General features: G+C 42.4%; 1 protein-coding gene and 2 long non-coding RNA genes across 40 annotated transcripts in view; 1 reads left to right on the forward strand and 2 right to left on the reverse strand.

Annotated features, from left to right (window-relative positions):
- Positions 1–27,684, forward strand: part of ECT2L (epithelial cell transforming 2 like) — a 79,556-nt gene that overhangs the window by 47,088 nt on the left and 4,784 nt on the right. For 2 of the 38 annotated variants that reach the window (XR_013377768.1, XR_013377769.1), the window contains exons 10-18: positions 1,646–1,738; positions 3,326–3,577; positions 5,292–5,366; positions 5,574–5,602; positions 7,203–7,328; positions 11,414–11,500; positions 14,514–14,667; positions 17,519–17,741; positions 19,179–19,269. Coding sequence is in view for 23 of the 38 variants with exons in the window: in XM_077894736.1 (XP_077750862.1) it covers positions 1,646–1,738; positions 3,326–3,577; positions 5,292–5,366; positions 5,574–5,602; positions 7,203–7,328; positions 11,414–11,500; positions 14,514–14,667; positions 17,519–17,781 (1,079 nt within the window). In the remaining 15 variants the exon portion in view is untranslated. Of the gene's footprint in view, positions 1–1,645; positions 1,739–3,325; positions 3,578–5,291; positions 5,367–5,573; positions 5,603–7,202; positions 7,329–8,049; positions 8,260–11,413; positions 11,501–14,513; positions 14,668–16,503; positions 16,578–16,676; positions 18,438–19,178; positions 20,166–27,684 lie in introns of those variants that run through there. The other 36 variants (XR_013377789.1, XR_013377792.1, XR_013377821.1 and 33 more) reach the window with 34 other exon arrangements.
- Positions 2,490–16,245, reverse strand: LOC144312355 (uncharacterized). Its single transcript, XR_013377833.1, has 4 exons — positions 16,060–16,245; positions 9,043–9,169; positions 3,169–3,558; positions 2,490–2,691 (listed from the first exon to the last, which is right to left on the reverse strand). It is a non-coding gene; the product is annotated as an uncharacterized LOC144312355 (long non-coding RNA).
- On the reverse strand, positions 16,261–27,402 carry LOC144312357 (uncharacterized). Its single transcript, XR_013377834.1, has 3 exons — positions 24,231–27,402; positions 16,898–17,046; positions 16,261–16,789 (listed from the first exon to the last, which is right to left on the reverse strand). It is a non-coding gene; the product is annotated as an uncharacterized LOC144312357 (long non-coding RNA).

Genomic DNA, 27,684 nt, shown 5'->3' on the forward strand with positions numbered 1-27,684 from the left:
TATATATTCTAGAAAAATAACTTACAAATATTTTCTCCCACTCTGTGACTTATGTTTCCTCTAAATAGTCCGTTTTGAAGAGATGAAGTTCTTAATTTTTGTGAAGTCAAATATATCTATTTTTTTCTCCTCTGGATTATGCTTTCAGTGTCATATCTGAAAACTCTCTACCTAACTAAAGTTCACAAGATTTCTTTATTTGAGAAATAAATAATTCCTTTTCTTTTTAAAGATTTTATTTATTTATTCATGAGGAACAGAGAAAGAGAGGTAGAAACATAGGCAGAGGGAGAAGCAGACTCCATGCAGGGAGCCCGATGTAGGACTTGATCCCAGACCCTAGGATTGCACCCTGAGCTGAAGGCAGACACTCAACCTCTGAGCCACCCAGGCATCCCTTAGAAATAAATAATTTCGGGATCCCTGGGTGGCGCAGCGGTTTAGCGCCTGCCTTTGGCGCAGGGCACGATCCTGGAGACCCTGGATCGAGTCCCACATCGGGCTCCGGGTGCATGGAGCCTGCTTCTCCCTCCGCCTGTGTCTCTGCCTCTCTCTCTCTGTGTGTGACTATCATAAATAAATAAAAATTAAAAAAAAAAAAAGAAATAAATAATTTCTAAATTATAATTTGACTTTTAGATTTCTAATGCATTGATTTATATGCTTGTCTTATATAGCATTAGAAGTATGAGTTGCAGTTTTGTGGGATTTCTTATGTATGGATATCTAACTTTTCCAACACCATTCCTTATAAAGACTGTCCTTTTCTCAGGGCATTCCATTTGCATCTTTGTTGAAATCAATCGACTACATATATGTAGGTATACCTATGGACATCATTCAATTCATTGATCCATTTGCCAGTTAAAAGATTAGACCCTGGTAAATGAGAGACATCCCCACCTTTCTTTCATCTACTGCCACCTTGTTCCACACAATTTGGAGTAATTGTTTATTCTTAGGCCACAAAGAATTAAAATACATAACCCAATATCTTAGTTTCACTCAAAGTAATTCATTCTATATCCTGAATTCAATCTTTATGCTGTGTCCCTGAAGAAGGGATGAAATTAATGCCACACTAAATTTTGACCTCATGTTTAACAGTTTCAACCGTTTTAAATCTCTCCTCTTATAATAAGATTTCTCCTTTGAGTCAGACTATTTTAGAAAATATAAGTAGGGATGCCTGGATAGCTCAGTGGTTGAGTGTCTGCCTTTGGCTTAGGGCGTGATCCCAGGGTCCTGGGATGGAGTGCCGCAACAGTCCCCTGCATGGAGCTTGCTTCTCCCTCTGCCTATGTCTCTGCCTCTCTCTTTGTGTCTCTCATGAATAAATAAATAAAATCCTTAAGAAGAAAAGAAAAGATATGTAAACTCTTCAGTCCTTTGGCCTGAGTATTCCACCTTGAAAAATAAGCACCAGGTCCACCTTCATGCCCTGTCTCTCCAGCAGTTCAGTCCTCATCAATTGTTTGGACTTAGGCATTGAGGGGCAAGCTATAAAGTGTTTCATGAGGGATTTGAATTGAAGATGAGAAATCCTAGCAGCCATTCCTAGCCAGCTTAGCACTCCTAAGTGATACTTAACTGTTCCAAGGCAAAACCTACGAGTAAGCTAATGAAAGTATTTTTGACTCTGCAGAGGCAGGAATACAAGTTCTTTCCCAGCTGTCTCAGCTAACTGGCACGTTCTTTACTGCCCCAACGGGAATTGCAACAGGCTCTTACCAACACAGTAAGTGTATATGGGGACTGAGCACGGTGCCCAGTGACATCCGCCTGCTCCTAGGTCACCAAAAGACAAAGCACAGCTAATAATAATAAGCCTTCTGGCCCATGTCACTTACTGCCTTCCATTCCTTCTCTAAAGGAATGCTGTCACTACCCAAACTGTGTCATTTCCCACTGCCCACTGTCATTTCATTTGCTTAGAAAGGGATTATTTATTGCAAATATTTGCTTCAAACCATGATGTACACAAACTCTGTTGAAAACATCATTTTTAATAGTTAAAGATGTATAGTTGCTTGTCTAGAGGAATAATAAGTACAAAGAATAATTTTTCTTAGGGAGATATGATTAATATGGTTTCATTTGGAAATGAGAATCACAACTATAAAGAGATGGTGAAGGGGCTTGCTCAGGTTCCAATTCAATTGCATTATCTGAGAGGAAACACAAAGATAAAATATAGAGCTGACAGCAAAGTTTCATTTAGAAATTGAAGCTGCAAATATTAAATGCAGACGTAACATTGGCTGACCAACAAGAGATCCACATTGCTCTGCTAAAGTGGCAGGGACAATTCTCCCTTTAAAACTCCCTGGCCTCCTATTACACGGGGTTTGGGGCCACATTGAAACTATATAAAGCATGATGTCTCTAATCCCAAATGTCAAGGGAGTTTCAAGCCTGGGGGAACCGGCATGATTGGAAACCTGTAAGGGAAAAGAGTCCATGTATCTACGAAAAGAGCATTGACCTGATAGCAGAAGCCACTTGTTTATTGTAGTTACATAGTCACATTACTAAGTGATAGCTCAATGGGCCTCGTGCAGAGAGGATGGCAGCCTTGCGGGGTGGAGCTCAGTGCAAACACTGTTCTGGATGGAGCAGCCTTCTTCCTTTACCCCTCTGTCTTCTCTTCCTTCTGTTCATCTTCCTTTTCCCTCTCTTCTTCATAGTTTTCTTCAGGAAAAATACATTAGAAAGAGTTGTACATGTTTATCAACAAAAATGGGGGAAGGTGAATCAAATGAGACTGTCTATCCAGTGAGGACAGAAAATCAGATTTAACATGCCACAGCATCATTTAGTAATTGATGTTCCAACGAGAGAGCTTCCTTAAGCACCCACTACAGTCATGTAGAGATGTTCAGAGAGAGAGAGAGCAGCTGGATGTGAAGTAAGAAAGCCACAGGGCCAGCTAGCCCAAGATGACTTTGGAGAACATGGTGGGGAAACTGGGCAGAGTGGGGTTGTCTTGTATGTTCATTTTGGGATGTAAAGAAAAAGCATCACCTTCTTGCCTACTCTGCTTCCTGATATACAAATCCAGAAGCTACTTAATTTTTTTTTCAAATATAATATGTCGACCCTACCTATCAAAGAAGAGATAGGCATTTGAAATTATTCACTGTGTCCTTCCTGAGCTTCGAATTTTACCTTGGAAAGCAGACAATGGGTGTTTATCTTAGTCTTCCAATGAGAAAGGATAACATGCCTACTATAAATACAAATAAGTTTTTGTTGTACCATAAACATGAAGAATTCTTTCATCTGAGCTCCAGCCCACAATAATAAAAGGAGAAAATAATGTCAGTTCTCAGTGATTGGCTGGGACGACCAGAAAGGGCTCCATGTTCCATCTACTTCAGCGAATCAAAGCTGTACACGTGGTCCCGTGTCACAGACTTTCTGGAAGACACCTTGAAATCAGTAAGGAAGCAGTTGAGTCCTCTCTTCAAGGAGTTGCAGAAGAATATCAGTGCCAGGATAATAGGTAAGAGCTCGTGCTGCTTCTGTTGCAGGTTCATCACGAAGGTGGTTCCGGATCTAGAGTGGATAATACAAGGTTAGGAAGCAAAAGTCTTTTATACCTGTGTAGTAAAACTTTATTTCCTTTGTTTTTCATATCTCCTTTCAAATGTAGTGAATATCCACTGAGAGCAAAAATATTCATCTTCAAAATGGGGAAGCTAGTTCATTTTAAATAGGACCGTCTTAATGCCATGCCAGTCAGTTGTTAACCTGGACCAAACTCTGAGGGTTTGCTAACCCAGAGGGCTCTGCCCCTTTTCCCACCACAATTTGCTCTAAAAGTTCAGGTATTCTTAGACACAGCGCCCATTACTTAAATTGTTCTACAATGTTGTTTTGTGTATTTTCCATATAAAATACTCGATTTGGTGATGGGCTCTATGGTCCTCTGTTGAGCCTGTTGGACATCACTGAATTTATCATCCCATTTGCACTCCCTACTCATGACTTATTTATCACACTAGAGTCTTGGAAACCATATTCTGTGTCAACCAGATCTTCCCCTAAATCAGTCCATTCATTATAATGAAGTTTTTTTTTGTTTTGTTTATCATCTGCGCAAAGGACCCCCCATTTTTATTACCTATTCAATTTATCCTTAACTCTTCCCATCTGACTAAAATGCCCTCAAAATCAAGTCATTAATAGTTATGCCTCGCTTCCTTCTTCCCTCCCTGCCCTACTTATTATTAAGGTCCTATTGCCACAATTTCTGTCTACACAAGAGCTATAGCACACAAGTATGCATGGATATATTTTATGTCAATTTATGTTCTGCATTGCTTTACATAAATGCCTCCAAAACAGGGAGTTGTCTTCATGGTTTGATATACTATCCACTTGACCACATTTAGCAGATGTTCAACCAATATTTAAAAATGGTCATAAGAATATAAATCGGGAGACATTATTTCTCCTGTTTTTGTTTTTGTTTTTGTTTTTTCATAGATACCAAGGACCAAAGAGAAAAGCAGGAAAAATTAGCTTTTTCAAGATAGAAGTATTTTTTTTTAAGGAATTCTTTTTTCCTTTTCTATTTTTATTTTTTTAAATATTTTATTTATTTATTCAGGAGAAACACAGAGAGGAGAGAGAGAGGCAGAGACACAGGCAGAGGGAGAAGCAGGCTCCATGCAGGGACCCCGACGTGGGACTCGGTCCCAGGCCTTCAGGATCAGGCCCTGGGCTGAAGGCAGCGCTAAACTGCCTAGCCACCCAGGCTGCCCGATAGAAGTATTTTTTTGATGATATTTATTTGTAAGCTATGAGAATTTAAATGGAATAAAATTATTTGCATATAAATGCACATTGTTCAAAATATTAAAAAACTATAAAACATGTCTATGTAACTACAGATGTATATTATTTGCTGTAGACTTAAAGTATTTATGTACTTGAGCACAAACATACAGGGGAGGGAGGAGGAAGTTTTGGTGGGATTGAGAATCTAAAATTTAAACTTAAAAGGTTTATGTTCACATCTTCTCTCCTTATTGTCCAATTTATAGATTCTATTTAATATCAGCCTTACCAGGGTAGGTACTTTTGCATATGTTTTACATTTAGTTACTCTTGCTCAATTTATATTTTATCATGGTGGATAATTCCCATGGCATAATAGAATTTTAATTTTTATTCTTCACATTTTTTATCTACTAAAAAGCACCTGTGAGGACTGAGTTGTTTTCTTCTTGATCACATCTCCTACATAAATTAATTACGAGGCATATGGCTTTATATATTTACAGGGCAATTTACTTTTGACAACATGAATATGGCTAACATTCTGGATAACCAAGAAATTTCACAAGCTCTGGCTGATGGATTGATGGAACTTTCTTTTTTTTTTTTTTTTAATTTTTATTTATTTATGATAGTCACACAGAGAGAGAGAGAGAGGCGGAGACATAGGCAGAGAGAGAAGCAGGCTCCATGCACCAGGAGCCCGATATGGGATTCGATCCCAGGTCTCCAGGATCGCGCCCTGGGCCAAAGGCAGGCGCTAAACCGCTGCGCCACCCAGGGATCCCGATTGATGGAACTTTCAAAAAATAATTCTGTAAGTGTTTTTTTGAAGAACATAAACTTTAAAAACCCAACACTAAATACATTTTTAGTTTGCTCTTATTTGTGTGTGTGTATGTGTGTGGGGGGTACTCCTTTGGAGGCACAATTTCCCTGAGAAATTACATCAGGTCAGTCACTGAGAAATTCTGGGCCCAAGATGTATTATATATAGGAAATAGCCAAGTGGGAACATCTTCTAGGTTATTTAAAACTTCATTACACCGTGCATTGTTTTCTGTCTCGTGATTAATTTCAGTCAGAAGTGACTTCTTTAAACAACATGTTAGTGGCTTTATGTTTCACATAAACATTACTCAACGGTTTAAACAATTAATAGTATGATAGGAAAACCAAGAAAGCATGAAATCAGATGGAAAAAAATGAAAGGCAAAGAAGGCTGGCTGAGAGGGGAAGAGAAAGAGAACGCGAAAGAAAAGGAATAAATAAATCAATAGTTTGGTTGGGGGCAGGCATGGGGAAAGTGTGAAGAAGCATTTTTATCAGAAACCAATCTTGGCTACTCTCCCAGAAAAGTCAGTCCACACATCAGGAAATAGGAGAGTTTACAGGCCCCCTGTCTGCCTCGAGACAATGGCGAGGCTCTAGGACCATGAGCTATGCAGCTGTGGGCTGGGCAAATTGAGAGCAGGACAGGACGTTGGGGGGGGGGGGGTGATTAACATAATGATGCTATATATACAAGGTCTTTAGTTCTCCAGGAAAGATTCTCAATCCTTCTCTTCTTCTATAGCAATTCTACTCTGTGGGTAAACTTAACATTGCCTTTGTACGTGGGTCTGCCCTGGTTTCAAGTTGGCTGTCTGGGTCAGCAGCAGGCATCTCCAGAGTCAGCCGTGCAGAGTGCGGAGTCCGAGAAGCTGCCGTTAGCCACGATTTGTCTTCTCTGAAGACCCAGCTTCTCACTTTCTAGCTACCCACTGGCAGCCCACCAAGTACAGCCTCCCCCACCCCCTGGGTGGCAGGGGGGCTTTGCTGATACATTGATTAGGGATGTTCACAGGGATGACCCTGAGGTCTTAGAAGATCTTGCCCTGTCTCCTGAAAGACTAAAGAATTACTAAACGTGTTTACTCTAATTTCAGTGTACTTACTGCCAAACGAATTATTTTAAAATCATCTTGTATGATGTAATTTCATGGGTGCTCACACTGGTAGCCTGAGAGGAAACAGGATGTGGAGGTGTCCTAGTCTGTTGTGCCTGGTCATCCTGCTGCTACATCCCTCATCCACCCAGAGACAGCAGGGCCCCCGTTCCCTGAGTGGCCTTGGTGCTGACCTGGGCCACCTTGGGCCACGTGGTTCCAAAGATCTTGAGACCCTCCTGCAATACCTTGACATCCTAACTGGATTGTGACAATAAGAGAATCGGGAATAACTACAACCCATTTTTAGACTTTAATCGAATAATACTTTGCTTTCTAGCCTCTTAATTAGATAGAAAGAAGACGACACTACCAAAAATATGTTCTCTTTCCTGCTGCACTTGTATTGGTCCGTATTCCAGATGAATGTTTTAATCAGAAATTATCTCTTTTTTTTTCTTTTGGTGTTGGGGGGCTGGATTTTTTTAGGAGAAACCTCTGGAATTTTTGTCAGATTTTCTGCTGAAGAAATGTGGTAAAGGGAGCCAGGATCTTGAAGAAAATGTTATTCTGACAAAATGTGACCCAAAGGCAGTGTTCAGTTTACTCCCAAAGGTAAAGTTATTGCTGCAATTTTAAGCCATTATTTCCCTGTACATTAGACACATGTGGTTAAGAAATCCATAAACAATAAGGGTAATTCTACTTGGAAAGCTTTCAACTTGTCATTTCCCCTAAGAACTTCCCTTTCATGGATTATTATTAAAAAGGGTGTTTTGTAGTTTCATAACAAGAGTGACATTTAAGCCCCTTGAAAGCGGAAGGCACGCACATCGACCGGAGTGGCACTGTCCAGGCACAGGAGAAGAGTCAGCAGTTTGCATCATGCAGCTCACCCAGTGGAGTCCTGGGACAGACTAAAGAGAAACTGTTTTCATTTGCAGCCCAGGACACTTTTTTGGTGAAACTAGGACACACCGGGGCTGCCCACAGTCATTGCTTTGAGGTAGATAAAGTCTGCACAGAAGCAGAAGATGTGGCATGACTGGTGCCTATTAGCAGGATGTGCGAGAGGGGGCGGGAACACCAAAATGAGTATCCAGATTTCTCTTCTGCTTTTCAGAGGCCTTTTGCCTTATTATAGCACCTATTATCCTCTGAGATTCTTGGGTTTTAGTCTCCCCAAAAGGTGGATGTTATCTCCATCCATCCTTCAGCCTTTGGAAAGCCTTTGAACAACAGCTCTCAGGATTCTAGTACCACTCACTTTCCCTTGCTTCACTAAAGAGGATGCTCAACATGCAACCACATCACGTGGGTTCCAAATTCTTCCAAGGCCCTTACAACATCTGCATCATCCCCGACCTGTGGAAACATCACTGGAGTTCTTCCACCCACCGTTCTTCCTGAGAACAAAGCTGTCACCCCCAAGGCCAGACATACAGACTCCAGAAATGTTCATCTTTGAAGCAAGGAAACTTGAAGGAAGCGATGGGGACAAAATGACCAGTGCTTCCTCCTCTAAAGTGTTTCTTTTTTAAAGATGTATGTATGTATGTATTTATTTATTTATTTATGACAGAGAGCATGAAGCGGGGCAAGGGCAGAGGAAGAGGGAGAAGCAGGCTTCCCGCTGAGCAGGGAGCCCGATTTGGGGCTCAATCTGGGATTCTGGGATCATGACTTGAGCCTAAGGCAGATGCTTACCCCACTGGGCCACCCAGGCACCCCCTGAAGTGTTTATTTTACATTTGAAAGACGTGACAATAGATGAAAACCATCTCTGGAAACTCTAACACCTACAATGGTCACTTGGAGCATTTCCTCACAGGCACAGAAATGAAAAGTAATTGCTTCTGAGAGAATTGTTTTAAAGACCCTTCCATAGGGAATTCTGTAAGAGGGATTTGGATGTGCCTGCCAAATCCAGGACCAGACACACACACATGGAGCTATGTCTGAAGGCAAGACCAGACAGGGCATACCTTCCACCCAGAAGGCCCAGACTCTGCCCAGATAGATGTATATGTGTGTGTGTGTCTGTCTGTCTGTCTACCTACTTACCTACTATCTGCCCATCAGATCCTACCTATCCACTACTGCCTCATCAGTTGTCACTCCTGGTTTTGTGTAGCTATAGTGTTTACACTGATACTGTATAACCATGGCGACAGGCTACAGCCAGAATCAGAGCTGTTCTTGAGCTGTATCTGTCATTTTCACAACTCTTTCGGGCCCCTAATTCAGGCAGCTGAATGACTTCTGGGAGAAGTATCAGCAGTAACTAGGATGTATCTGGACAAGGCAAGCAAGCTAGGAAAATTCTTACCATGTAAGTAGAGGTCTGCCTTATATGTCACGGAGAGATCCAAGGCAAAGACTCACCAGCCCAAAATAATGGTTCCTTTATAAATGTGCCAAGTTTGTTGTTCCTGTTACTTCCTCTGAATTCACACCTGAAAATAAAATAAGGGATGAAATATTTTTAGAAATAGTCTTAGGGGCTCCTGGGTGTCTCAGCCAGTTAAGTGTCCGACTCTTGATTTTGGCTCAGGTCATGATCAGGTGGTGAGATGGAGCTCTGTGCTGGGTGTGGAGCCTCCCTGAGATTCTCTCTCTTTGCTCTTCCCCCTTCTCTTTCCAAAAAAAAAAAAGAAGGCTAAAATTTTTTAAAACCTAGATGGATTGTATACAATGAAAAAACTTGCTATTTTTAGATTCAAACAAAATTACTATGCCAAATTAATTTCCTTTTTTTCCCCCAAATTAATTTCCTATCCACAAAGAAAACTTTATATTTAATAAAAATAGCTGCTGCTGAGCCAGAGGTGAAATGAAGCCCCAGTGGGAGTGAGCAAGTTCCACCTAACCGGGGTGGTCTAAGGGGCCAGGCCAACACCTGAGCTGAGGGGCTCAGCACTCCTGTGAACCCGTACAATAGGATGGCGTCCTAGACCCGGCTGTCTCCCTGACCTGTGAGATCCACGTTCGATTCTGTACTGTTTAGGTCCTCTTACTCTTGGGCCAGTTTGAATTTAATTTTCATTTCATGTCTGCAGCCACTTCTACCCATACAACAGCCAGTGTCACCACGGGCTACTTGAAGTTTTCATGCCTCTCTATAAGTCACCAGCACCAAGATTTATTCTGAAAGAAGAGAATGTGTTTCTTTCGCAGAAACTGAATGATTTTATCAAAATTCAAAGTAGATCCCCACCGCCCAGCATATGTGTCAGTGAACGGCAGGCTGACGGGACAGCCACAGAGCAGGGAAGAGAAAGGGTGGGGGAGACTCTGGGGCAGCTGCGCATTGCTCAGGCTCAGGGGGGGCCTCCTGCCCCCCAGGCAGGAACTGGCTGCCTGCGGCTTGGGCCCTGGGGCTCTGACAAAAGGCTTCAGGCAGCCGTAAAGAACAGCTACAGATACTAACTAAAAACTCCATTTTGCCTGAGGGGAGTAAGGGAATAAAACAAGTCTCGGCTGTAAATTGATGTTTTTTTTCAAGTCTCACCCCTAGATCTCAAGGGGTTACCATGAGTACTTTTATCTTCCACCAGGAAGGGCAGCAGTGTGGCCAGGAATCACCCATTAGCTCTCACCACCAACGCAGGGCTATTGTTCCCCTGTTAGAGTGGACCCTGCAGGCAGCAGGTGGGACTATTTTTTATTTTACTTTATTTTATTTTATATTTTATTTTTTTATTTTTATTTTTCGAGAGAGATAGAGCCAAGGGGTAGGGGGGAAGGGAGAGAGAGAGAGAGAGAATCTTAAGCAGGCTCCATGCACAGTGCAGAGCCTGATGCAATCTCCATCTCATGACCCTGAGATCATGATCTGAGTGGAAACCAAGAGCCAGTGGCTTAACCAAGACTGAGCCACCCACGCACCCAGGACTGGTTTGTTTGGTATTTTTTTAATGTGCTAATTTATATGGAAGCTACAAGAACAACTAACAAAGAAAGTGAAAAAATAATTAAGCTATATTTAAATGTGGGAACAGGTCCAGAGAGAGCATGTGAACTGTTTCTGACACATTTTTATTAGATTAAAAAAAGAAGTGGATTTTACAAAGTGCTGTGAGCTTTTTCTTCTGGCAATTTTAAACATAAGATAAGCCATGTGCCCTCAACTGACAAGTGACAGAGCAGAATGAGGCAGAAGCCTGGAGTGTGTGGGATTTCGGGAGCCTCGGAGGAGCTGCTGAGGATCCGTGTCACTCTCCTGCCCCCCAGGGGAGAAGGGGGTTTTCTTGAATTTCATTTCTCAAGTGTAATGTCATTTTTAGGAAGCTAAAGGTTATTTTTTTTTTAACTTTTATTTATTTATGATAGTCACAGAGAGAGAGAGAGAGAGAGAGAGAGAGAGGCAGAGACACAAGCAGAGGGAGAAGCAGGCTCCATGCACCGGGAGCCCGACGTGGGATTCGATCCCAGGTCTCCAGGATCGCGCCCTGGGCCAAAGGCAGGCGCCAAACCGCTGCGCCACCCAGGGATCCCTAAAGGTTATTTTTTTTAAACATAAGCTTTAATTTAAGAGAGGCATCAAATTTGTCAAGTGCTTAATTCATTTTGTCTGGGGTACAGTGGCGTTGAAGGCAGGCAGCTAGCTGCTGGAGGCCTCCTGTGGGCACAGCACCCCCTGGGCATTCAGACATCCCAAGGTCTGCCCCCACATAATCAAGTCTTCATTTAATTCTCAGGAAAGAACTGTTATAGAAGACAGCCCTCAGGACACAAAATCAAGTCTCAGCAAAAACGATCCAAACTTGGAGATGCTGGCTAAACTGGTAAGCCGATCACTACACAGAATTTTCCATTTGCTTTGCTCCTGACCAAAAGAAAAAGACAAGGGAACAAACAAACAAACAAACAAACAAACAAAACCCTTCAGTCTTTATTCTGATTAGTTCTTTTTTTCTTGAAAGTTTCCCTTAACGGGAATTTTAAAAACCTAAATATAATTCAGGGAATCCACTGGGTAGATTTTTCTTTTGAGAAAGTCTTGGTCTGAGAAGTCGAACTAAGAGGATGGCAGTGTAACATCTTGGGGGTAAGAGCTATCTCTGTGCTACTCTGCTTTCTAATATAACACGAGGACAGAATTTAAAGAAATGGCACATGGACATAAAGGGTCACAATTTCTAACACCTCCTAGCTGGTGGTCTGAGTTCTAGTCTGAGGATAATCAATATAACTTTGAGGGCCCAGTCCTTCTGTTTATAAAAGGTAGTATGTGGAGGAGGCTGCAGACAGGCCAAAGCTTGTTCTGTCCTGCCCTGACATGCAGTACGTGCACACCTTTTTGCCTTTCTTCATCACACATTCACAAATTCATCATCATATTTTCGTTCTCAGAATCCTTTAAGGTAGACATTAGCAACCACGTGTTGTAGACGAGGAACTCCAGTAAGAACACTTAAATCGCTTCCCTAAGGTCAGACAGCCGGGGGACAGGGGAGAAAGAAACTTGAATTCCGTGGTCTGGAGCTCAGCCCTGGAGCTCCTACCCCAGCGCCTCTGTACGCTGGGTGAATCCACCTGCTACAGGTGGTGAAGGCGTGGACCTTGTGGCGTGGGCACTGGTGCACCCTCAGATCCACCCCCAGGATTCACTACAGACAGGGGGTTCACATTCACATGGTGCCATGAAGAACATTGTCTCATCCCGCTACTGGTCATAACACCTGACGTTGGTTTTAAGACAACAAGGAAAGGTTTGGCAACTGAAGCCTTAATTCAAAATGATTACAAATATTGGAAGACTCCAAAAATTTTTTTAAATGTATGCAAAAAAAAGTAATATGGGTTCCAAGACAGCTGCCAGGTGGGATACAAATGTTTTATTTATTTTTTTTAATTCATTAGGTAACACTTAGCTGAAAACAGTGTGTTTATAGTATTCCATAGAGTGAGTTTTTGGAATTTTCTCCTAAATTACTTTTACATTTTAATTTTGGTTCATGAATTTATGGTATGATTTGTTTTGGGTGAAGTTCACATTATTACACTTAGTATTGTCATATTTTATTTGGGGCAGTTTGGGGCATACTAGGGTTGGAGGAGAAAAATTGTGTTCTAAGTTCAAATATAAGGCCATTACAATTCTAAAATTTAAATATTATAATTGTTTTCTGTTGTAAAGATACTCATTTTTCAGTTTTCGAAAAGTACAGATAAAAGAAAAAGAATTAACCTATTCCCAGTACTGAACATTAGTTGCCCCATATGTGTAAATGGCATACATAATAATAGGGTGTGGAATTTCTTTACACCAGTGAATGACTTTTCCCTCTGCATTAAAGGATAAAACAGGACTTTCAAACGTAGATAACATTTGGCAACCTAGCCAGATGCATTCAGTTCCATTTTAGGGTCCTTTTTCCTAAATGCTGAAAGAAGTGCATGAGTTTTGTGTTTCCTAGATGCCTCTGAGAAGCAGGTTAGTTGTTAATGAGAGGGCTAGCTCATGTCGGTGCTGCCGTCTGCAGAATAATCAATACAACGGTATAAATCAATCAATAAAACATGGGGGAAAAGAAATAGGAAAGCAGTCGAGAGAGGGCACAACCCAAAGGCTTCCTCACTGGACGGTCACTGCCGTGAAGGCAGGACTGTGCTCGCACCACGTGTGGTCAGCACCGAGCCCACGTCACCGACAGATGGACAGTGGGGCGGGGGGGGGGTGGGTAAACGGGGGCCGCAGTCGGCTCTCCGGGGCCGAGACTCAGTCCCGTCTCCGCGAGGGCGATCGCTGGCCTGATGAGGGGCGGGCAGTGGTCCCGGGTCCTCGACGGTGCCCGGTCCGGGCCCCTTCCACGGCGCGTACTGCAGAGCCCAAGGGCGGCCCCTCGGTTCTCCGCCTCCTCTGAGACTGTCGCCTGGGGAGGCATCCTGTGTGCCTGGGGGTTCCGCCTGCCTCCGCACCGACCCGCTGGGAAGCGGTGGAGAGCGGTCCGGGAGCCCCTCTGGGGCAGGGCACCTAGTGGAGACCTGCAATCCGGAGAGGCGTCTACGCAAGGGCGCTTCTCCGCGCGGCCCGCGTCCGGGCCCTCTTCTCGGACGTTGTGCAGATGTTAAGTCTCAACAGGTAAGCCCCGAAGAGGTGTTTCTTTCAAAGAGTCCTTCTGCCGTCCGAGGCAGCCACGCCTCCGTGTTCCAGAAGCCGTCGGGAGGCTCGGCCTTGGCCCTTCCCGGAGCCCTGCGGCCGCGGGGCTGCGCGCCCGGGGAGCGGCCCCCACCCCCGCCCCCGCCCCCGCCCCCGCCCCCGCCCCCGCCCGCCTCGCGGGCCCGCCCCGCCGCCAGCCTGGGGCTCGGCCGGGTCCTGTCGGGGTCCCGCTGGCGCCCAAGGCGGGAGGAAGGGGGGCTGCCTGGCCCGCTCTTCATCGCGGCGTCTGGCTGAGCGAAGGGAAGGAGAACGAAGGACTGCCGGGGCCAGGTCCGCAGGGTCCTGAGCCGGGGACCCCAAGGCGGGCTCCGGCCGACGAGCGCCCGCGGGCCACAGAGGAGCTGCTCGCGCCCCTCCCCGCGCGGGCCCGGCAGAGGCAGAGGACGGCGGCGGCCCAGCCCGGGCCTGGGCGGGGGCGGGGGCGCGGGCGGGGGCGCGGGGGGCGCGGGCGGGGCGCGGCGGGGGCGCCTCCCAGGCCACCTGCAGCAACCGCCGCGGGAATCAGGAGGACGGGACCCGCCCCGCGGCCCGCAGCCCCGCCGCAGCCCTGCCGGCGCACCTCGACCGCGGGGCACCTCCTACGTTTCGGGGTTGACCCGCCGGCACGTCCCAGGCACGCTTTTCTCGCCCGGCAGGGGCAGGCAGTTTCTAGACCACCTGAGAGACAGGCTGCAGGAATGGGGCCCAGCCCACTGCGTGGCGGAAATATTCCTCAAGTTTGGAAGCCAGTTGAACACATAGACCAATTCCTTCAGCAGTTACCCGGTTGTTCTGAGAACTACGGAGAAGGTAATGCTGGAGTTGCCATCCGAGCTTGAAAGGGAGTTTCGTGTGCAATCCAAAGGACTAGAATTCCTAAGAAAGACTTCTTCCCCACCCCTAGCTTCCAGTTCGCCGTGAGGTCTTTGAGGCCAGGGACCCGGACTTATCTAATCTTGTGTCCCTGAGGGTTCGCACAGTGCGTGATACAGCAGGACCTAGGAACTGGCTGTTGGACCGAACGGATCCTACCGATTGCCAGGCTTTCCCCCGCCCCAGGTACCCTTGGTTCAGTGAGAGAAAAACATTTAACACTTAGGTAGGGACAAGACCGAGAGCCCGGATTCTACTCTGCCCGCACAGCCCTCTGCGGCCTTGACAAGTTCAACTCTCTGATGGAGAAGAGGAATTAATATTCCATGTTTCTCAGAATAAAGAGGCCCAGTTTGTGAAATTTCACTCTGAAGCAAGGAATTTCTTGGTCTTCCACTCCTTAGAGAGTTCGCTATGAACGATCTTCCTGTCGTGACTTAAGCTGTCCGTGGGCTGAGCGGGGATATGCAGCTCCCTTCTGTGTCATGCGCTGCTCTTGTTGGGATCTCTTCTGATGGCAGTGAGGTGTCTCTTTCTTCCCTCCCCAATTTGTATCAAAAGTGCAGCAGGTGAGGGTACCTTCTGCTGCTGCCAGTGTCTACTACATGCACTTTGGCTGTGTTCACCCATCCATTCTGAGGCCCTGGGGGGAAGGCCTGGCAACTGGAGGGCCTTTGAACAAGTCCTGACCTCAGACATCTTCTTTGCAGTATTCTTCTTGCTCCATTAGGGAGTTTAAATACTGCTGGACAACAGAATTATGTGAAAGGTTTATGAATAAGGCAATTTCATAGACCCAACCTTTAGGACAAGAATGGGGACAAAGTGTCACATAATATTGTAAACAAATTGATGCCAAAATTGTATAGTCAGGGATAATAATGTGTCTCTTTTAGCAGCGTGGGGCATGCAGAGAAGTAAGTACTCAGTAAATGTTAGCTATTAATATTACAACCAGTGTATATTTGACTTCTAGAAATTAGCATTACGGGCATCTTTTGGCACATATGTACTGAGAAAAATGAGGTGATTTCCTGAGTGCTCTAATGGTGATGAATGAAAACTATTTAAGGCAGACATTTAGCACAGTTACTATGGAAAACACAGTTAACAGCAGTATGACAGTGAATACTATTAATAGCTTTTTACTGTGGAGACAGCATTTACTGCCTGACAAGTACTCTGTGGATAGGATTTTCCCCCTCATCACCACAAGAGTTAGCTAGGATATCCATGTAAGACCAAGGCTCGGAGAAGTTAAATAACTTGACGGGGTCATGTAGAATTAAAGAGAATTAAATTAGATTTTTGATTTTAATCCAGACCTACCTGATTGCAGAGTTCATTTTGTCTGTACTAAGTTCACCGAATAGGGGATCCCTGGGTGGCACAGCGGTTTGGCGCCTGCCTTTGGCCCAGGGCGCGATCCTGGAGACCCGGGATCGAATCCCACGTCGGGCTCCCGGTGCATGGAGCCTGCTTCTCCCTCTGCCTGTGTCTCTGCCACTCTCTCTCTCTCTCTCTGTGTGTGTGTGTGACTATCATAAATAAAAAATAAAAAAAAATTAAGTTCACCGAATAGGGTAATTTCGGATAAAATTAATACACTGCACTTAGTATATTAGGAAGCACCAATAGTACTAATAATACTTTGGTTAGATGTACTTGCTGCCCTTCTGCTTTGAGTGCTTCATAGATCATGCTTGCCTGGTGGAACAGAAGGCTTTTCAACCGTATTACAGAGCAAATTTTTGACATAATGCTCACCTTTAGTGCAGAGAAATGATACCAGCATTCTGTGCTTTCCTGAAGAGGCATGATAAGACCATTGCTACCAAAATGCTGAGGTAAGTTCTGAGGGAGCACACAGTGGGGGTGGCCCAAGGACAGGGCACACTTTGATCTTCAGGGAGCGACCAGGTTTCCCTTTTCTATGCCTTATGCAGCCTCCCAGAGCTGCTTTTGTACCCATCCCGAAGATTCGAAGAATATATTAATCTTCTCTATGCTCTGAGGCTTCACACTCCTGCAGAACACGTTGACCGTGGGGACTTGACCACTGCAATTGACCAAATCAAAAAATATAAAAGTTAAATAGATCAGGTTGGATGCTGATGAGGGTTCGTTCATGTTCTTTAAAAATGTTACAATGCTTTGTGGTACTGACTCAAAGATCCTGAAATGCCTTATCCTTTCGTGGTGTTCTTTACTTCAAAGTCTTTCCTCCTTTTCATGTGAAACCATTGGGTTCAGTGATTTTTGAGCACGAAGGCAGCTTTTCTAAGCCACACAACAGGAGACAATGTTTTCAGGTATCTGTATAAGTGCAATAAAACTTTTATTTTTATGGAAGTTTGAAGAACTGAATATTTGGATTGATTTTTCTAGATAACTAAAAGAAAAAAGTAAAATCCTTTGTTTTTGAAGGTACTTCTTATTAATGAACTTGTCTGCCTCCGTAACTATAGCAATCATAATTATCCTCTGAAAGAATTTGGCATCTTGGAAGACAGGACTATCGTTCAGAAAATATAGTTGTGATGTGCATATCACATGGGCATCTGGGCTGAATGTAAACTGATAATATATATGCCCTGAAGATACTTCGTAAATACAGTCTTGTCACTTACCTCTTTGTTTTAAAACATTGGGGACACAAAATTGAGATTCTTATTAAGTTTATGAAAATACTGAGCCCTGTCTCAAGTGCCATAAAATATTTTAAACCTGTTTTTAATGTATAAAAACTTTCCAATTTTAGTTTGCTTAAAATCACTTTGTTTACTAGATGAAGCAAAACATCAGGATGAAAGATCAGCTGCCAGACATACAGAGAATCGTGCGGGGATGCCCGGTGCGTATTCTGACCTACTCATTACATCTCATGCTCGTGACTTTAACCTCACATCATTGGCAAAAGGAGACATGCAGATTTTGATTCAGCTAACATCTATTGAATGCCTGCTTCATGCCATGTGCCAGCAAGCTTTCATATTTCACATCCTTGATAGCTGTAAGGATGCATATGAGAAGAAGTGCAAGTGGACTTGACCCTCCCCCATAACTTTTCTACAGCCTCAGCTCCTTGATTGGTACTTCTGTGAACATGACCTCCTTTGGGGAAAGGGGCCATGACTCCTATTATTTTATACTTTCCTGTATATCGTGCCTGGTGTAGGATTCTGTACACTGAGGACATCTGAAAAAAATCTCAGGAGTCCTCTGTTAGTTATTAACTATAGGATATCATCTGGTTCCACTCTTCCTTCTTTCTTACTGCCTTGCCTCCCACTTCATGATCAAATCACACAAATCATCTCATAGTTCTGCAATTGCATTAGCCTTTCTCCACACACTTGTGCTTTGCCCATGCTTTTCCTTCTCTGAAATTGCCTTCCTTTCTCATGCTATTGGATGAACTATTTGTCCTTTAAAAATCCAGTTCAATCATTACCTTCCTTGTAAAGTTTGCCAACATCTTCAGTTGTGAGTTCCCCTCTTCTTGGTATCCTACAGCACCCTGAAGATCTCTGTCATACTTTTTTTTTTTTTTACCACTCCTTAGTTCATGAGACTGAAGCTCCATCAGGTATGAGCTATGATTTATATCCTCTAATGTTTGGCATATAGTAGGAACTCGATATATGAAATATGTTGAATTAAGGTACCAACTTATTGGAAATATTTTTATTTGGTCAAATTGGGGAAACAAGGGATCCCTGGGTGGCGCAGCGGTTTGGCGCCTGCCTTTGGCCCAGGGCGCGATCCTGGAGACCCGGGATCGAATCCCACATCGGGCTCCCGGTGCATGGAGCCTGCTTCTTCCTCTTCCTATGTCTCTGCCTCTCTCTCTCTCTCTCTCTCTGTGACTATCATAAATAAATTAAAAAAAAAAAAAATTAAAAAAAAAAAAAATTGGGGAAACAAGATGGAGCTATTTTGTTTGAATTTAGATCTGCAAATTTTGGTAGGGAGAGTGGAGTTGACTGGATTACAAAAAGTCCAAAATCTTGGAACTCACAGAGCCCGATCTTACTTCTGAATCACTGTTCACACCAAGTGATCCTCTCATGGTTAAATCAGTACAAGGGCCCAGCTTCTGAATTTTTAACAATCCATTCTTTTCCTTTCCTTGATCCCTTCTTACATGCTCCCTACCACCCCCCCTCTTTTTTTAATACTAGGAAAGCATTTAAAGCATTTATAAATAAAACCATAATTTCTGGTACTTTTAAGAATTGGACAACACCATCAAATATAGTTTTCATTCTGAGTTCTGTGGACTTTGTAAAGAAAACCCATTTTGTCAATAATAAAAATATTCACTTTTTAATAATTCAACAGAGTTCTACTCAACACAGTTTCTGGGATATAGAACAGTTCTGCAGGAGTGGAACATTTATTTTCTACAAATTTATGAATGTTTCTAATTTTGTTTTTGATTTCACAGCCTCTATCAGAAGAAAACAGATATTTGATTAGGGTACAAGATGTAGCCCAACTTCACTGCTGTGATGAGGCAGTAAGTTTCCCTTTAAGGTAAACATTCAGCTATCCTATGGCTGTGACTACGTCTTGCTCATTTTGTACATGGGATTCAGTAATCTATGTATTGGACTGAAAATGTAACACACACATTCCTCTGAAGCATTGTAAGGTGCTTTATGACCTTACTCACATTCCAGGCAGAAACTGGATAGAATGTGAGAAAATACATTATCTCTGCCAGAATCACAAACTGCGTAGAGGCAGGAATTCTGAGGATGGTCATTTTCCTACTGAAAGAAGATCCAAGTGTTGTGGGTATCACACTAGTGATTTGCTCAACTATAAGAAAGAGAAGACTAGTTAATTATCCTCAAAGAGTTACTGAGGTTAGTATTAAAAAGATCTCACCAAGAGACCACCATATATTGAGGTCTCACCATATCTGTTTTGCACAGTGCTCACAGTAGTGTAAGAACAAAAGATGGGAGGGGTGCTAATTTCTGTAAACTGGCAATCCCTTTCCTCCTCTATAACAAGGACCGGCAAACTTTCTTTGTAAAGGGTCAGATAGTAAACATCCTAGGTCTTGTTGGCCAGATGATTTTTGTGGCAACTACTAACTTCATTGTAGCACAAAAGTAGCAACATAATGATACATAAATAATGCAATCTTCATAAACAGTACAATACATAAATGAAAGAGCATGGCTGTGTTACAGTAAAATTTTATTTATAAAACAAGTGATGGGGCCATAATTTGCTGATACCTGCTTTAGAAAATTGTTTGCAAAACTATGTTCTCAATATTAATGGCAAAGATGACAACTCAGCAAATAGTAACCAAATGGAGAGAAATCAACTCCTTTAATTTGTCTAGCTCCAATAAAAGAAATAAAAATGGATTTGCCTGTTATTTCAATTAATATTTCAGTGAATATTTCCCAAAGATGTAGGTCGGTTGGCTGGGGGCGGGAGGGTGGTTGGAAGAAATCCAGGGCTTTCCCCTTTTTCTTGACTAGAGAAATGAAAAATCAAATGAAAATCAAATGACACAATTGTGTCACTTTTCTCATTATCATAGTGTTTTTGTTTTCTTTGTTTTGTTGTTTTTGTTCAGTAGCAATAGAAATGAGCTGTAGGGATGGAAGGAAACTAGCTATCAAACCAGCAATTCTAAGCACACTGGGGTAGTAGGAGATGTGCTAGGGATTATTCCAGTTTTTTATTATTAGAATTTATTTTATATTTGTTTTTAATATTAGAATTTATTTCTTGCCTACATAATTTACCTTCTCTCTAAAGAACTTCTTTTAACATTTCTTTCTAGGCAGATCTACTGCAATGAATTTCCTCAATTCTTGAGAGTCTTTATTTCTCTTTCACTTTTGAAGAATAATTTTGCTGGCTACAGAATTGTCTTTTCTTTCAACATTTTACTCTCTTCTTGTTTGCCTGATTTCTGAAGGAGACATCTGGTGTAATTCTTATTCTTGTTCTTCTTTGGTAAAGTGTTTTTTTGTTTTGTTCTTTTTTTTTTCCCCCAAGATTTTATCTTTGATTTTCTGGATTTTGAATGTAATATGCCTAGGTGTAGAAATTTTGGTATTCACCCTGCTTGGTATTCTCTAAGTTTCCTGGACCTGTGGTTTTGGACTCTCAATAATTTTGGAAAATTCTCAGCCATCATCACTTCAGGTATTTCTTCTGTTGTTCCTTTGTCTTTTTTCTCCATGTGATGATAGTCCCATTATACATATGTACACCTTTTGTAATTGTCCCACATTTCTTGGGTAGTTTGTTCCTTTCTTTTTCAGTCTTTTTTTTTCTCTTTGCTTTTCAGTTTGGTAAGTTTCTATTGATGTATCTTCAAGCTCATTGATTCTTTCCTCAGCTATGTCCAGTCTGCTAAAGAGCCCATCAAAGGCATTACTCATTTCCATTTCAGTGTTCTTAAATCTACAATCTTTTAATTCTTAGTTTCCATTTCTTTGTTTCTATTACTCATCTGTTCTTTTGTTGCATGTTGTCCTCCTTTTTCATTAGAGTACTTGGCTTATTCATTATAAATATTTTAAATTCCTGATCTAATAATTCCAAAAATATCCCTGCCATATAAGTCTGACTCTGATGCTTGATTTGTCAAACTGTTCTCTTTTCTCTTCGTATGACTTGTAATTTTTTTTGTTGAAAGCTAGACATGACATGTTAGGTGAAAAGAACTGATGTATGGCATCCCTGGTGGCTCAGCAGTTTAGCACTGCCTTCACTTCAGCCCAGGGCCTGATCCTGGAGACCCGGGTCCCTGCATGGAGCCTGTGTCTCTGTCTCTCTGTCTCTCTCTCTCTCTGTTTGTCTCCCATGAATAAATAAATAAAATCTTTAAAAATAAATAAAATAAAATAAAATCTTAAAAAAAAAAAAGAACTGATGTAAACAGTTCTTCAGTGTGAGGTTTTGTTTATGTGGCTAGATATTAGCCTATTTTTACTGCTTGTTGTAGCTGTGGTATCAGAGGCTACAGTTTATTTTGGTATTCTTGTTTTTGTCTCCCCTGTTGTCACTAAGTTTCCCTAGAGATCCCTTAAATAGGGTCTGAGCCTTCTAGTTCTTATTAGCTGTAATCCCTTGTCATTATAAGGAATCCTTTTGATGTGGTGTCAAATGGGAAGGGAAGAAGAGTTCTATAATCTCATGATTAGGTCTTAATTTTTTAGTGAGCTGTGCCCCTGGGCTAGGACTCTCACAAGTGTCTTTCAGTCCTTTTTGTTTTGTTGTTGTACACCTCTAAGAGACAGGAAGGCTAGAGGGGCCTGGAGGTAGGTGTTTCCCTTCCCCCATATGGTTAGATTCTGGTAAAATAGTTTCCCTTGAGGTAAACTGTAAGGTTTACCCCATCTTTTCCTTTGGTAAAGAGAAGAGAACTTTTCCGGCACCATTTCTAAAAAGTTACCATTCCCCTCCCTATCAGGAATAATGAAAATATTTTTCTTTGATCTTCACAGTGAGAACCTAGTGGTGCTCCTGGAAGTAAAACTCCTGAAAGTTTTAAATTCATGCAAATGGAGAGAGAATGTTCCCCTAAGGCTAGGCTTCCAGGAGTTGCTACTCTCTTAAAGTAGTTCACACTGACTCTTAACAATTAGTCGGTTCTCCTTTAAATACTCTTTTTTGATGCTCCTCCAGCAAGGAGTTTCTGCTTCCAGTAAGCTGTGCTTCTGTCAGTGTCTCTCCAGCTTTTGGGGTGCTGGTTTCCCTTGTGACCTTAATTCACCGATACATCAGAGAAGAGTTGTTGATGCTGAGGTTTTCAGCTTCTTTTTTGTTGTGAGGTTGGAAGTTAGGACTTCCAAGCTCTTTACCTGTCCAACCAGAAACCAGATTCTCAATTATTAGAATTTAGGCTCGTCTTCAGTATTGGGACAACAGAGAGTACATTTAAGAATTTGAGGACAATGGGAGAATACTAAATTATTTTACCCTCTAATTATGAGGTACATTTATATTAAAATAGGTACTATCTCAGTGATTTGCCAAGCAAATAAATGTAAATGTAACTTTAACATTTAAAATTAAGTAAATACAAGATAGGTTCATATTCCAAAAAGTATTATAAAATATTTAGCCTGCAACTTTGTTTTCTATCATTTTGGAATGTCCCATAAAACTTAAGAAATCCCATTCCCATAACTTCCACTAGGGATTTCTATTCAGAGGAAACTCTGCTTATATTTATAATACTGACTCACATGAGTATAAGGCTTTATAATTTACCATATTTTTAAGTCAACGCTTTTATTTTTTATTGTAATCTCTACACCCAACATGGGGCTCAAACTCACAACCCCGAGATCAAGAGTCACATGGTCTTCCCACTGAACTAGCCAGGTGCCCCTATCATATTTTTAAAGTCTCTCATTTGATACACTCATTACAATCACTTGCTAAGGCATGTAGGACTGGAACAGTGTTATTGGTGAGAATCTGGATTTAAGTAAGTTTTCTGAGGCCACAGAAAAAGTGCTGGTCTGAAATTCAAAACCAAGTTTCACTGCTCTATCTACTGATTAGGCCAGCAGGTGAAAAAATGAACTGAACCTTCCTCTAAATAAATTCACCAGCTGAGTAGCACGTACTAGCCAAATTACTAATAGACAAGAGCTGTGACAGAAAAAAACAAGTAAATATTTACACCATAAATGAAAACATTTCCTCTGGGCTAGAGATGAAGTCATAGGGTCGTTTTAGAGCGAGGTGATTTGGAGCTATTGGTCTATGGATACAGCCCACAGTTTGGGGATATGTTAAGCTTTTATAATATGTAATTTGGAACTTTTTTTTTTTAATTTTTATTTATTTATGATAGTCACAGAGAGAGAGAGAGAGAGGCGCAGAGACACAGGCAGAGGGAGAAGCAGGCTCCATGCACCGGGAGCCCGATGTGGGATTCGATTCCGGGTCTCCAGGATCACGCCCTGGGCCAAAGGCAGGCGCCAAACCACTGCGCCACCCAGGGATCCCGTAATTTGGAACTTTTATATCATTTTTCCAGAAACACCAATTTGCATTGATGTGACTTAAGCCTGCTGGTTTTTATTTTTTTATTTTATTTTTATTTATGATAGAGAGAGAGAGAGAGGCAGAGACACAGGCAGAGGGAGAAGCAGGCTCCATGCACCGGGAGCCCAATGTGGGATTCAATCCTGGGTCTCCAGGATCACGCCCCGGGCCAAAGGCAGGCGCTAAACCACTGCGCCACCCAGGGATCCCAAGCCTGCTGGTTTTTAAACAGGCTTTTTATGTTCTTGTTGTTCTCTCTTCCCTCACTTGATGCAAAGGTGACAAAAGATGAAGCCCTCTAGGACTGGTAAATAGTGGCATGGCCTTGAATCACCCAAGGGAGACATCTACTTCTCAGACCAAGTCCTCTTGGGGAAAACCCCTATTACACTGCCCAAAACGCATAGTGTAAACATTCTTCTTAGCCTTACACAAAGAGACCGGCAGTCACTTACCAAGGCAACTACATATTGGGGACTTCCCAGGGATACTGGCCTCTGGCTCTGAATCGATTCTTATCCTGGAAACTCAGAAAGCCGCTAGCATCAAAAGTCAGCGTGTGGATTTATAGGAGCTACAGTTGTGGTTCAGGTCGGCTCAGAGAACCTATAGCTCACTGTTGTCTGTTCATGCCCGAGGTTGTAAGATTCCTTTCAAGGTTTTATGTATTTATATAAGTTGGGTACTTCATCCTGTTGGCAGTCTAATACAATAAACAACAATAAAACATTTCTAGAATGATATTAGTAATTTAAACTGTAATAGACCTGTTATATTCTGCTGAGTCATTTGAACTATTTCTGAACAAGAAAAGAAACCCTACACAAGTTCAGGGGAAAAGAAATTGTACCCTTGGAATTGGTTCTTGGAGTTGGAGTTGGTTCTTTTGAATCTGCAGAAGTGGCTTTCTGAAACCCTATTAGGATCCATAGTTTCCACTTCTATTGCTTTATTATGTCAATATGAAAGGTGAAATTATTTACTTTGACATATGTAGAACTATTGTTAAGTTTTTAAAAAAGGTTCTGGTGTTTCTCATCTCTGCATGAAAATTGTTGGAGATCTTGAGGGCCTCCCTCCCTCGCTCCCTTCCTTCCCTATGCCCTCCCTTTCCTTCTTTCTTTTAAAGATTTTATCCACTCATTTTAAGGAGGGAGGGTGAGAGACAGTATGAATGGTGGGAGGAGCAGATGGAGAGGGACAAGCAGACTCCATGCTGAGCCTGACACAGGACTTGATCCCACCACCCTGAGATCATGACCTGAGCCCAAATCAAGAGTACAACACTTAACCTACTGAGCTGCCCAGGTGCTCCTTGAGGGTCTTAACTTAGTAAATGGCTTTTGAAAACCTTTTTTTTTTTTTTTTTTTTTTAGAGATTTTATTTATTCATTCATGAGAGACACACACAGAGAGAGAAGCAGACACAGGCAGAGGGATTAGCAGGCCCCATGCAGGGAGCCCAATGTGTGACTCCATCCCGGGACTCCAGGATCACACCCTGGGCCGAAGGCAGGCGTTAAACTGTTGAGCCACCCAGGGATCCCCCTGAAAACCTTTTTTTCTAGATAGAACAGATTTTAAATAGCACTCGCATAATCAGATTGAAATAATGAAAACCTCTTTGTGTCTTCAAGCCTCCTTCCCTGTTCACGTCCTCTAATTACAAGTGGCCTCAATTCCGAGATAATGTGCCTGCTCCTGCCCTTCCTTGGGCCAACCACCCGCTCCCTCCCTGTGGGTCACAAAATTGGGATCCTCTCCTTTACCTCCACCCCCAGTGTGACCCTTTCCAAAGGAAAAAGGTGATTACTTACCAAAGCAACCACCCCTTTCAAAGCCACTCCTTTAGAACACATTCTGATAATTCAGGTAAAACAGCAGAGTTTTATTATAGCTTTGAACATTTTTCTAAACTGGTACGAGAGGAGAAGTAATTGTTCTTCTTATTAGTAATATGGTAAAATTGCCAGAAAAGGACAATATGGGTGGGGTTCTCTTATCTACTTAAAGTGGCCATTCACCACATATAGACCATTACACACAGATTTAAATATCTCCTACCTTTCTTGCTTCCTCTCTTCCTCGTCACTAGTTCTATATGCACCATTATTGTCAGGATACCCTATCAACTTGATCTAGAATATGATTTCCTGTAAGACATCAGTATATGTGAAGCACCACACTCCTTCCAGCCTAAGTCATAACCACATAGACATGGAGAGAAAATGTGTGAGAAAGGCAAAGCTGGCTCTGGTGGTTGGGTGACCACTGCATTTCTCCTTAACCATACACTTAACATAGCCAGTACCTCCTAACACTCTCCAAATAGCTGAACCTGAAATATAATAGTCCTCACCAGGACTCTGGATCCAATCCTTTGCCTAGCATGACACAGTTGTAACTAATAGATGGTTTAAATGCCTCACCACTCAAAGTGTGGTCTGCACATCAGCATTATAAGGGAGCTATTATAGATGCAGAAAATCTCAGAACTCTAGCTCTACTGCATCAAAATTTGCATTTTAACAAAAATCTCCAGGTAATTTAGAGGGACATTAAAGTTTGTACTGTGTATAAGTCAGAGCCATTGTCATATACAATGAATTCTAAATGGTAATTTTAGCAGCTTTTATGGACAGCAATCTGAGTTTTTTTTTTTTTTTTTTAAAGATTTTATTTATTTATTCATGAGAGACATAGAAAGAGACAGACACAGGCAGAGAGAGAAGCAGGCTCCATGCAGGGGGCCCGATGCAGGACTTGATCCCAGCTCTCCAGGATTACGCCCTGGACTGAAGGCAGTGCTAAATTGCTGAGCCACCCAGGCTGCCCATCAATCTGAAAGTTTTTGATAAAAATACATAAAACCTTTGACCAATCAATCCTACCCTCCACAGGCCTATTTGATAGAAGTAACCGTGTAAGGGATTTGATTTTATGTGAAGATCAGTTTATTCGAACATTGCACATAGTGGCAATAAAGAACTAGTGAAAGGAGGGAAGGGAGAAAAGAGACCCAAGTCTGTAAACAAAATCACTGAGCATCGGGACACCTGGGTGGCTCAGTGTTGAGTGTGCACCTTCAGATCAGGGTGTCATCCTGGGTCCTGGGATTGAATCCAGGGCTCCCTTCGAGGAGCCTGTTCTCCCTCTGTATCTCTGCCTCTCCATTTCTCATGAATAAATAAAATCTTTAAACAAAAACAAAGAACAAAATCACTGAGCATCAAAAGGGGAATAGTTGAATAAATGATGGTCTACCCACACCCTAAAGTATTATTTGGCCATTAAAAATAATAAAGGGGCACCTGGGTGGCTCAGTTCGTTAAGCATTGGACTCTTGATTTTGGCTCAGGTCATATCAGGTCCTGGGATCAGTGTAGGGTCTGCTGGAGATTCTCTCACTCTGTCCCTCCCCCCACTTGAGTTCTTTCAAATAAATTAAAAAAAAAAAAAAAACATAAATAAAATAAAGCAAAATAAAAAATAGTTAACTTGGGATCCCTGGGTGGCTCAGCGGTTTAGTGCCTGCCTTTGGCCCAGGGCGCGATCCTGGAGTCTCGGGATCGAATCCCGCGTCGGGTTCCCGGCATGGAGCCTGCTTCTCCTTCCTGTGTCTCTGCCTCTATCATGAATATAAAAAAAAAAAAAAAAAAAAAAAAAAAAAAAGTTACCTTGAAGTGATTCCCATTCCTAAGTGAGAAAAGCAGGAAAAAACTGTGGATAATATAACCATTTTTGTAAAATTATGGCAACCTACCTATAAATAGATGTATACATACATACCTATGTGTGGGTGGGATTACCTGAGCAAGGATGAAAACAAAGATAGAGAGTGGTTGGCCTGAGTGCAGGGAGGAGGGGACCAAGCAAAAAGAAAAAGTGAAACAAAAAAGGACACTTAAA

This window comes from Canis aureus, chromosome 1 (assembly GCF_053574225.1).
Source record: "Canis aureus isolate CA01 chromosome 1, VMU_Caureus_v.1.0, whole genome shotgun sequence".
Classification (NCBI taxonomy): domain Eukaryota; kingdom Metazoa; phylum Chordata; class Mammalia; order Carnivora; family Canidae; genus Canis; species Canis aureus.